This window comes from Ursus arctos, unplaced genomic scaffold, assembly GCF_023065955.2.
Source record: "Ursus arctos isolate Adak ecotype North America unplaced genomic scaffold, UrsArc2.0 scaffold_6, whole genome shotgun sequence".
In the NCBI taxonomy this organism is placed as follows: Eukaryota; Metazoa; Chordata; class Mammalia; order Carnivora; family Ursidae; genus Ursus; species Ursus arctos.
In genome coordinates, this window is record NW_026623078.1 from 11429189 (window position 1) to 11441815 (window position 12627).

Genomic DNA, 12627 nt, shown 5'->3' on the forward strand with positions numbered 1-12627 from the left:
TGGAGTTTGATGTTTGGTGTAGTCATCTGAAGGGAGGGAGAACTAGAAACCAGATAGATCACCAAGTCCCACCCCATTCCGCTGTGCCCTCACAGCTCTCCCAGGTCCCTCCCCTCTCTGACAAGCCCCACTCTGAGGAAGCTAGATCCAAATGAAGGAGCCTAGGAGGTGGAACCCTTGGCCTTCGCGTTGTCCCCTCCAACATCTGTCTACTTCCCCAGGGGAAGAAGACCTGCTCTCGTATGTTTTCCTCCATGCACTTTTGTTTAAGGAGCCTAGTGTTTCAGGCTAGAAATCTCTCAAGCACACATGCATGTAAATCCAGACAGGGCTAAGAGTGTGCTCACTGACCTTCGCAGCAGTCTTGCCACACTCGCAGATCGACCTGTGGTATCTCACTGCAGCTCAGGTAGTCCTGTGGGTATTGTGCCTTCATGAAGACATCAGCCTGGACTTGCTGGATGTTGTCACCATTGTCACAGAGCACACGGGCCAGTGATGCCTGCTTCAGCTGAGTGAGCTGTGCGGGAGTGAACACCCCGGGATTCTCATACCAGAACCTGATGGTCAGCAAGGAGAAGCACAGAGTGAGGGTCTTGGACAGAGCACTGCAGTGAGCTGCATGCGGAGCAGTGATAACAGCAAAGAAGAGCTCAGCAAAAGAGAAGCATATGGAAAGAATAATGTTTGTTCTCCAACTAAGCATGCTTTGAATTGCCTCCAGTATTTATAAAGTTCTTAAATCCTGTGCTTTTGAACTATCACTTTCTATTCAAGTTTTACAAAATTATTCAAAGAAAAGCTTTGTAAAGTTTTAAGAGATTTTTAAAAAGCACGTTTTCTAATCTAAAATTCCATAAACTGCCCTTAGAAATTACCTGAACAATTTAATATTGACATGTTTGCCTAAAAGGAAAATGTTGCTATGCAATTATTAATACACACTAGTTTATTACATCTATCGGCTAATTAGAATGAACACATTCGGTTTCAAATGAAACAATACGGTTTCAAAACACTATTAAAGTGAGCCCTTGTTCATTCCTTCAGAAGTATTCAGGACCATATACCAAGCACTTTTCTCATGCTAGGCATACAACATAAGATAGGAAGCAAAAGACTGTTGCCATTCCCATGGTATATGGGCTGAGTTAGGTCCCCTCAAAATTTATACTCTGAAATCATAGCCTCCAGTACTTCAGAACGTGACTTTATTTGGAGATAGGTCCATGAAAGAAGTAGTTAAGTAAAAATAAGTCACTCGAGTGTCATGGGGAAATTAAGGTTATAATCTAATATGACTAGTGTCTTTATAAGGAACGGAAATATGGACACAGACAGGGACAGAGGGAAGACCATGTGAAGAGAAAGGCAGAAGCTGGCCATCTACAAGTCAAGAAGAGAGTCCTCAGAAGGGACCAACACTCCCAACCTTGATCTAGACTCCAGAACTATGAGACAATACATTTGTTATTTAAGCCACCCAGTCTCTTGGACTTTGTTATGGTAGCCCTAGTAAGCTAATACAAATAGGGAAACAGCTTACTCCAAAAAAACCAAAGCTTTCTGAAATTTATTTCGTTTTTGACTACAAATATCCTTAGATTATTATCAATTGAACCTCTTAGCCCAACTATGCATTGCAATAAATCCAGAGTGCTAAAGCTAATTTATAAAAATTACAATGAAATATTATACTATGAATATTTGCCAATGTGCAATTAAAGGAATTAAATCTGTTTCTACTTTCTTTATAATTCATAAGTAGAAGAGATTGGGAAGAAAAATTTTAAGTAAAGAATAATTTTTAGTATAACTTTAATTAAAAACTTAGTTCTATGCAATGTTTCAACTCATACACACACACACACACACACACACACACACACACACACACACATATATATATATAGTCTCTGCAATAGTACAAAGATTGAATTGTCAAGCAGGTTCACAAGAATCCTAGCTCTTACTCAAGACGGTACTAATGATTCAGAAGATACAGCAAGTGCTCTGGAACACATTTGGTTCAAGTAAGAGAGGAGAGCTAATAGTGTGTCCCATGCCAACCCCAGTGGGGACTGCTTAGTTTTTCAGTTTTCTTTGTTTTTATATTTGGTTAGCCTTGCAAGAAAGACATTACATGAACTTACATCTCCTATCAGCTGTCTGTCATAATTTCATAAATTCAAATTGATTTACAATAAACACTTTAGACAAACCAAGAGATTTTTAGGAAGAATTCCCAGTTATCTTTCCGCTAGTAAATGCCCTTAGCACAGAGTTTGCAAGGAGGTCTGGTATTGGGTTAACAGGTCTTCTATGAAGATGAGGGGATGGAGCTGCAGGCCTGCTGTCAGCTCCACTGCCAACATCATTTACAGTTGCCACAATCTACGAGCCCTAGGTACTACTGTTTTTTGTTTGTTTGTTTGTTTTGTTTTTGTGTGTTTTTTTTTAAGATTTTATTTATTTATTCGACAGAGATAGAGACAGCCAGCGAGAGAGGGAACACAAGCAGGGGGAGTGGGAGAGGAAGAAGCAGGCTCATAGCAGAGGAGCCTGATGTGGGGCTCGATCCCAGAACGCCGGGATCACGCCCTGAGCTGAAGGCAGACGCTTAACCGCTGTGCCACCCAGGCGCCCCCCTAGGTACTACTGTTAATCAGATTTTGCAGATGAGGCAACAGGTGTCAGGTGTTATGCTTCTTCAAGTTAAATGGTTGTGAGTAGGGGTGCCCAGATCTAAACACATGGTAGTGAGTCTAGTGCATCCTTTAACCGCTGACATCTATGCCTTTCCTAGACAGTCTATTTCTTTTTTTTCTTAAAAGATTTATAAAAATTTACAAAAAGGAATGCTATCTGGTATTATCAGTAGTCAGAAAAATTCTGTGACCAGATACTATTTGTTATTTCTCATAGTCAAAATATTTTAAATCATAGAAAGCATGGAATCATACTTATAATGTTATTGTACACCTATATGTTGGGGCAAAAAACAATTTTGTTATCTTTGATTAGTATAACAATTCCTCACCTATCTCCATCTCTTAGCCGCTGAAACTGAGTAACAAACAGGCACATAAGTGTTGGTCCCACTCTTGTACCAGGGATCAGGTCTTCAGCCATGAGGGCAGGCCAGAAGTCAATGTTGCCTGGTGTGCCATATAACCTGAAACAAAGATGTACACACATCACACGCTGAGTGTGAATGACAGTATTATTTATACAAATGACTACAGAGCATTTTTTAAAATTTATACACAGTAAAAAGAAAGAGATTATTATTATTCCCATTTCATGGGTAACAACTTTGAGATTATGGAAAAATTTAGGGATCACCCAGCTGGCCAGGGAACAGAGCAGTGACCCAACCAAGAGCATCTAACATCAGTCACGTAACATCCACTGTGTTCTTCTTTATAATTACTCTATCAGTATATGGAATATAACTGTGTGTGTGTGTAGGTCTACATCCAACTAATTCTCTCAGAAACAGGTAACAAATAAACTAATTAACTATTAAGAAATGTCCATGTCAGTGTATATGGTAAGTAGGTTAAACAGAGTGAAAAAATAATTTCGTGGAAAGAATATGTGTTAGATAAATTTTCTCTTGCTAAAAAGACAATGATATTTGATTTGATCTGAAGTGATTTTTTTTAAATAAAAAGAAGTCATAATGCAAATGACAATGAAGCAAACAGCTTTGGACACACCACCCATTTAAAGAAAGAAAATAAGACCAGGACCCATGAAACTCCTTGTGAGAGCGGCTGAGACTGTTTTCTCCCTGTCCCTAAGAACAAACATGGGAACAACTCGACCTTTCCCATACGTTACTTTAACACTTTATTTCATGTGTATGATTCTGTAGACTCCATATAGTTCAGCTTCATATGTTTTAACCTTAACACAGATGGAAACATAATGTTTATACTTCCTTTTTTCACTGAACGGTTTATTTGGAGATTCATTCCTGTTGCATACATCTGCTTCCTTTTCTCTGCTCTATGGTAGCCCATTGGACATTTTCCCAATTTAGTTGTCTGTTCTACTGGTGATGAATATTTGTGGTGTTCTCATCTTTTTACTATAAACATTCTCATACATGTTTCTTCATATGGACAAAGGTCTCTCTAGGCCAGGCATCAGCAAATTTTTACAACAAAGAATAAGATTGTAAATATTCTCAGCATTGTGGGCTACATTTTGCAATTACTCAACTCTTCCCTTTTTCACAAAAGCAGCCAAAGATGACACATAAAAAAATGGACACAGTTTTGTTCCAATAAACCTTTACTTACAAAATCAGGCAGTGGGTTAGATTTGGTCAATGGGCTGTGGTTTGCAGATCTCTGCTCTGGAACATGCTGAAGCTAAAGCTTCAAATGCTGAGTGTGGAGCATGACACTTTTTAATACATATGCCAAACTGCTGTCCAAAATATACGTACAGTTCATACTCTCATAATGAGCATATAAAAGTTCTCTGCGATGCATATCTTCAATTTTAATAGATAGTGTCCTTGGTATATTGAATTTATTCTTCAAATTTCTTTTTGTTTAGTCAAATCTCATTGCTGCTTCCCTTCTTCTTCTCCTTCCCCCACGTCTTCCTTCCTTCCCCTACCCCTTGTCCCCTCTCCATCCTCCCCCTCCTGCTCCTTCTCCTCCTCCTCTTGTATTTCTTTTCTTAATTTCCAAAGATAGCTGGGCTTTTTATATCTCCAAGTGCTTGTTTGAGTGTTTGAGTGCTTGTTTAATTCAGATTCAAGTGTTGTATTATAGATTCCTTCTGTTTCAACTCCCCCCCCCAGAGAATTTTTCTCTGAAATGTTTTGATTTGCATTTTTGTTTTCTTGCTACATAGTTTTATTTGAAATAAGCTTTCTCTCTTTCTCTCTTTTTATCCCTAGGCATTTCATGAAAAGGATTTTTAGTGCAGTAGCATACTCTTCTGTCACTGCAGTGAAGTACTGCATCTTTGACTGAAGTGTTGGTGGCAATGGGAGACAGTAGGCATTGGTGGGTTTTATTTCTCCTTTATTCCTACAGCATTCTTAATTCTACTTCATTCTGCTTTAGCTTCCTATGGGATCTGAAGGGATGCTGTCCCTTCTCTACTTATCTTCTGTCATCAAAACACGACTACCTCTGGTTACTTTCAGCCCTGTGACTGGTGTAGTAGACTCCCAGGTTCCAGCTACATTTGGTGATTTAACACTTAATGTTGAACTGTGTCCTTCCAGAGAGATTTCTTTTTCTCGTAGTTGATCTATATGCCCTGATCCCCTTTCTTTTGACCACAAAGATTGTTAAATTCTCCATTCTTCTCTCCATGTCCACAGACTTACCATGGAAGTGGAGCTTCAATGGCAGCTCTGTTGAAACTTGGTGATTATTTTCAAACTTAAAGTAATTTGAAATACATGCCATTCTTGTCTCCTACTAATTCTGAATGTATGAGTCATGTGTTATTTGGTATGTCCTCTTCATCAGTCTCGTAGTTTTGTAGGAAGCCATGTCAAGAGATTTAAAATCAAATGACCATTATTTTTCTAAGACTAACTTGAAAATATGCCTACTTTGTAAAATTTGTGCTAATCTGATGGGTGTGAAATCGTGTTTTACTATGATTTTTCATTATCCTGATTAATTATTTAGTTGAGCATCTGCTATATATTGATTGAGCATTTTTTTTTTTATTAAATGCCTATGTATACCATGTCTTTCCCCATTTTTCTATTGGGTTGACAGAGAGTCTTAGGAGTTCTGTGTATATTCTGGATGCTAATGCATTGTTATCTATGCTCAAATGTATTCCTCAAATTTGGGACTTTTTTTTAAAGATTGATTTATTTATTTGAGGGGGAAGGGGCAGACGGAGAGAGAGAATCCCAAGCAGACTCCCCACAGAGTGCAGATTCCAATGCAGGACTCAATCCCAGGACCCTCAGATCATGACCTTAGTCAAAATCAAGTCAGATACTTAACCGACTGAGCCACAGAGGTGACCCAATGGGACTTTTTGTATTAATTATTCTCATTATGTTAGACTTTTATGAAAATATTGTCTTCATTTTAAGGTCAATTTTATCAATTTTTATAGTTTTTTTTTAATTTAATGCAAAAAAAAAACCCTTTTCTTCCCCAATGCCATGAAGATATTCTCCTTTACATTTTTTAAAGTTCTAAACTTTTGCCTCTCAGATTCAAGTCCCTCATCTATTTGGAATTGATTTTCATATGTGATGTGAGATAGGAATCCATATTCATTTTTATCCATGGATAGCCGATTTTTACTGCATCACTTATTGAGAATGTTCTCATTCCTCACTAATTTGTCATGCACTACTTTCAAATTATCATGGTTCCACACAGGAGCACATTTTTTGGTGTGGATTTCTATTCTAGTCTATCAGTCTATTTGTCTATTCTTGAATCAATATCCCATTATATCAATTACTAAAAGCTTTATAATAAGTATTGTTAACTGGAAAATCAAATCACTCAATTAAAGATTCTTATTGGCCATTTTCTCTACCAACTTAATTTTAAAATCAGCCTGTTGATGCCACAACAAAGAACTATTAAGATCTTAATTAGAATTCCAATAAATATATCATTTTAGGGGAATACTGACACATTTGAATTATTGAATCTTACTCCTCCTGAACAAAATCCATGCCTCCATTTAAAGAGAACTAAAGTTCTCTTTAGTAACTACCCAGAGAGTTCTCTAATTTTCTTCCTAATATTGCACAGATTTTGTTAATCTTTTCTTTTCATTTGGTATTGAAATGTAATTTTTCTTATATTCCTCTTAGTTTACTATGTACAGAATTTGCAAAAAATTATTATGACAGTTTTATTTGATCCTTTCCAATATTTCTTTCTTTCTTATTTTATTGCCTTACTGTGGTTTTCAATACAACTTCGATATTAATCATGGTAGTTGCCATCCTTGTCTTATTCATGTGTTTAAATGAAATGCTTTTAACATTTAATCAATTGCAGTAGATTTTTTGAGCTGCTCTTTATTAAGTCAGGATGTTCCGTTTTCCTAGAATACGAAGAGCTTGTCTTAAAATCAAGAGGGATGTTGCATTTTACCTGGAATGTTTTTTTCTACAAACACTGAAATTATCATTTCTTTTTCTTTTTAGTATTCATGACATAAATTCTATCAATTCTTTAAAAATGTTGGACCAGTTACATTAGCAGAATAAACCTATTTCATCATGTTTAATATATACATTGTTCCACTGGGATTTTTAATGTTTTGTTAGAAGTTTTTATCTAGGGGCCCCTGGGTGGCTCAATCAGTTAAGCGTCTGACTTCAGCTCAGGTCATGATCTCAAGGTCCTGGGACTGAGCCCTGCATCAGGCTCCCCACTCAGCGGGGAGTCTTCAGCTCCTCCCCCCTGCTAGTGCTCTCTCTCTCTCTCTTAAATAAAATAAAATAAAATAAATAAATAAAAAGTTTTTATCTAAATTTATATGAGATACTGTCTTATAAAAGTTGCTTTTTTCATAGTCATTGTTTTTGTTTTTGTGTTTTTTAAATGTCAAAATAGTATTGGCCCCTAAAAGTAACTTACTTAGTGTTCTGTGTTCCCTGATTGTGTATTCTTGAAAAACAACATGGGCCTTAGGACTTTAGGACTAAATTGAATACTAGGTTTGATTTCAAGAACATGTGTCCAAATTTATTTTGAAAGCTTTCTTCCCATTTAAAGTCATAACATCTAGCATATTTTGCTACAGCATTTGGTTTCTCTTTATTGCTGTGTCCCCTGCCCTACATTTTCAACGAAATAAGTTAAAAAAATTGTTACTTAAAAGTAATTTTTAATTATTGTTCTTGATTGAATTATGTCCTCAAAGAAAGACCCAGTCCCGAATGTGGTCTTATAATTTGTAAGTAGGGTCTTTGCAGATGCAATCAAGTTAAGATGAGGTCAGCAGGGTGGGCTTTAATCCAATATGAATATGACTGCTGTCCTTATAAGAAGAGGGAAATATGGACACAGACACACAATGAGAACATCATGTGATGAAAGAGGCAAAGATTGTGGGCTACAGCCAAAGCCAAGGAATGCCAAGAATTGTCGGCAAACCACCAGAAGCAAAGAGGCAAATGATTTGCCTTTGTAGGTTTTAGAGGGATCATGGTCCTGCTGACACTGTAAATTCAAACTTCTAAGCTCCAGAAATGTGAGATAATAAATTGCAGTTGTCCTCAGCCACCCAGTTTGTGGTACTTTGTTATGGCAGTACTAGGAATCTAAGACAATTATTAACTCCCATAATTCCATACAAAAGTCAACTCCTAATTTCTAAAACAGTTTTCCCGTCAAAATATTCATTGTCCTGTTCTCATGTTTATTTTTTTAATATGATGTTATTTTGATAGTCTTTGAATTTACCATTAAAATAATTTCTTAGACTCAGTAATAAAGATGTTGTATTCTGAATGGTTAAAATGACTTTATACAGCATATGATAAATAATGCCTAATGCAAATCAGAAAGTTAAACAAGGCGAAATTACCGTCTGTGAATTGTTAAGAGTTCATACAAGAAATGGTAGTTTGAGGTTTTAGAAATTAGAACATTGAACTTTCCCAGATAAGGTAATATTGGCTTTGTTAATTTCAGTCCTTTGATATTAATTTGTTTTTCACTTATTAACAAATTCAGCTGAACATTAACCATTCCTATCCCTATTGTAACTTATTGCTTTTACTGCGGCTCCCAACATAGCTCCAAGAAATATTAAGAGCCTTTTAAAGGTACTTAGTTCAGGTACCATAGTGAGTAACTTATTAATCATATATGGCTTATTTGAAACAATAACAATAATGAGTTCCAGCCTCATTAGAGGGAAATCTGCAATCAATGACTTCTCAAAACATTTTTTACTGATTCATCTACATTACTCAGGAGTACGTTGGCTCTATTTTTTTTTTTAATTTTTAAAGTTATAGACATTGTACCTCTTCTTTTGGTTATAATTAGTCCCTAATAGGAATATAAAACAGCTTCTATGTTTAATTCCTTGGGTATGTCAATTCACTTCTTAGATTTCCTCCCCAAAGCTAATATTCAACATTTATTCCATACTTGAAAATAGCAATCCAACATAAAAGTGGTATGGTTATTGATTAAGAAAATAAAGGCAAGAAAAATGTAGCTTAAATTAAATCTCCTAATAGCTTGCAGCCCACTGATAGATAACTGAACCATGCAGAATTTGACATTCCTCAAGGAACTCATGGGTGCCTTAGTGCCTTAATGCTTCTGTTTTATTAAAGACTAAAAGTAACCTTATCTTAACAGCAGCTAGTCCCTCAAGGTCCTGAAAGCCTTGCTGCCAAATTCCTTAAAGGCTTAGGCTATCCTTAACCCCCACTAACTAAAATGTATATAATAAGTCACTCCTCCCCATCTCAGTACATCTCTTTCTGACCGCAGGTCTTGTCCCTGTGCTATAATAAAAAAAACACCTTTTTGCACCATAAAATGTCTCAAGAATTCTTTCTTGACTATTGGGTTCAACAATCCTGCATCAGTTATGACTGTAAAGAGTTACATAATCCCAAGGCACCTAAGTGGCTCAGTAGGTTAAGCGTCTGCCTTTGGCTCAGATCATGATCCCAGGGTCTTGGGATCAAGCCCCGTGTCAGGGTCCTGCTCAGCAGGGAGTCTGTTTCTCCCTCTCCCTCTGCCCCTCTGCCCGCTTGTGTGCTTTCTCTCTCTCTCTCAAATAAATGAATGAAATCTTAAAAAAAAAAAAGAGTTATAGAATCTGAGATGACATCTGATCAGCACTGCTTCTGAAAGTGACAACAGTGTATACCAGCCTCCTTTCTGCTGAGTGCAGGAGCAAACTAGAACGCTCCAGGTACTTCTAACCATAACATTGACTTAAGCACTGCATTAGTGTGCACTGCCCTGAGAAAGTGTGAAAACTGTCTTCATAAATAGTCTCCTAGCTTTGATAATGTAACATTTAACTGTGCTTAATTAAATTTAGCTTCTAACCTTTTTTATTACTGCAGAAGAAACCACACATGGACCAATGTTTAAAATGCTATTTCTGTTATTATTGTGATGTACAGAGACTTGAAAGAAAAGATCTTCAAACCTTGGAAAGATCTATTGCATGCCACAAAGACGACAATGTAATCCACATCTAATTTCATAACAATACTTTGACTTAAAGTCTGTTCTAGAAAGATGAATAATAATAATAATAATAACTTTCAACTGGATCATTCTGAGAGACACCAGGGTAGAAGGTCTTATGTGGAATTTTTTCCAGGGCTCTACATGCTTCCTGATTCAGAGAATGAAAAACAAATAATGTAGCAAGGTATGATTTTAATGAAACAAATCAAAGCCTTTACCACAAACACTGAGGAATGGTGCTTTGTGAGAAAGTGTCCTTGTGGAAAAGCTTTCTGAGACTCTTCTGAATTTTTAGAATAAATGTGATCATTTAGTAGCTTTTAGAGAGAAAATATGAAACATGCCCTTCAAAAAAAAAAACACCAAAATGCCCTTGTGTGCTCGCACACAAAATAAAATTTCTTCTGCCTCAGAATGATTGCTTCAATTTGAGAGAAATAAATGACATAACTATCAAAGAAATTAAAACAATGAGAACATACTACCTCACCAGAGTGATTAGTCAAACCAGAAACATTGTATGATATGACTTTACAGTTGATTTAAAGTCATTGAAACACCAGAAGAAAAGTTAGTTCCTTAACCTGGAAGAAAAATTCCTCAAAATACTTTTTACTGGAAGCTTATCTCAGGACTCTAAATGTTTCCCGAAAGATTTTAATGACATCATATTTTTTTCTTTTAAAATTCTTCTACAATTAAAATTTTATGCATTTTGGAGATCCATAAAGCTCTATCTTTAAGAAACATTACCTCTGTAACTGAAATGGCATAGAAAATTAAGCAACTGGGGAAAATAAATTGTCACTTTTTTTTTCCTTTTTTGAACAAATATATAATACAATCCATTTCTTGCTTTTACAAGAGGACGACCTTTTCTTTCTACTATAACTTTACAGGAGGAAAATAATCTAATCTACTTTACATAACATTTTTTAGAAAACTAAAAATGTTTTAATAGTCATCAAATTTTCAGAAGTGGAATACAGAATATAAAACTCTCTTATTATATATAATAATAAAAATAGTCATTGAAACTCTATCTTGTGATCATTTAGAGGAAAAAGAAAGTGAAGGGGGAAAAAGTAGAAAAAATAACAAGAAGAAAAAGAATAAAAACATAAGATCAAGGCAGAGAATCGAGAGCAAGAGATACATCCAGACATCATGGAGACTGGGATAGACTTCCTCACAGGAAAAGGGACAGGTTCATACCCATCAGAAATTCATGTACATGGAGCACTAACATATTTGAAAAACATTCAGAGAGAAAATCTTTCATGAAAATAATATTTGGACAATTATAGCATGGCAACTAGTAACAATTAAGTCCTCCCCCCACTTCTTTTTTTTACCCCAGTGGTAAACATGGATGAGAAATTTGTTTTTTGGTATATTTTTCATAGGATAAAATACTGAAAAAAATTTTTGTTTAATTCTACTCACATATTAGCAACCATTTGAAATCTCTGCCTCTAAGAAGTGTACTCTTTTTGCTTACAAGATTCCTTAACAAGTATTGGATGTTAAAGACATGTAATCCCCCAAAAGAGACTTTTCATCATATCATAACAAAAAGAATGGAAAATAACAGAAAGAGAAAAGGAAATACATTTTTCACTGTGTGAGACAATACTATTGAATGTCATGTCTATAAACCACATAAAAAGATCTAATATACATCCTGTGGCAAGCATCCCACACTTAAGGAGATACAGTAATAAACCATGGGAGGGTGGGGGAATGGGATAGGCTGGTGATGGGTAGTAAGGAGGGCAAGTATTGCATGGTGCACTGTTATACACAACTAATGAATCATCGATCTTTACATCAAAACCAGGGATGTACTGTATGGTGACTAACAAATATAATAAAAAAATATGATTAAAAAAATAAAAAATAAACCATGGTTTGAATTTCTGATTATGACATAACAATTAACTCTTTCATTCAGTCCACAGATTCTTAATGACTTCTAGAGTTCTGTAGACACTAGTCTGGGATTAAGAATTGAACTAATTGGGGCGCCTGGGTAGCGCAGTCGTTAAGCGTCTGCCTTCGGCTCAGGGCGTGATCCCAGCGTTCTGGGATCGAGCCCCACATCAGGCTCCTCCACCGGGAGCCCGCTTCTTCCTCTCCCACTCCCCCTGCTTGTGTCCCCTCTCTCGCTGGCTGTCTCTATGTCAAATAAATAAATAAAATCTTAAAAAACAAAAAAGAATTGAACTAATTGACAGACTGTGCTCTAAAAAAGCTTATCCAGTCAGGAGGCATAACGGATATTTAAAATATAAACTACAATATATAAAATAATATATAAAAGTATATTGACAAAAATGGAGATTTCTTTAATACTCTGAAGTCATGCTCCATATATTATAATAGTTGTAATAAGAGAGATAATAACATGAAATAGAGATGAGTAAGA

The 12627-nt window shown here is 35.9% G+C and overlaps 1 protein-coding gene across 2 annotated transcripts in view; it reads right to left on the minus strand.

Annotated features, from left to right (window-relative positions):
- The window catches only part of PXDNL (peroxidasin like), a 419206-nt gene that overhangs the window by 37547 nt on the left and 369032 nt on the right, over positions 1-12627 (minus strand). For both annotated transcript variants that reach the window (XM_026516488.4, XM_057307764.1), the window contains exons 18-19: positions 3041-3175; positions 352-560 (exon numbers count right to left, since the gene is read on the minus strand). In XM_026516488.4, the coding sequence (XP_026372273.2) occupies positions 352-560; positions 3041-3175 (344 nt within the window). The remainder of the gene's footprint in view (positions 1-351; positions 561-3040; positions 3176-12627) is intronic.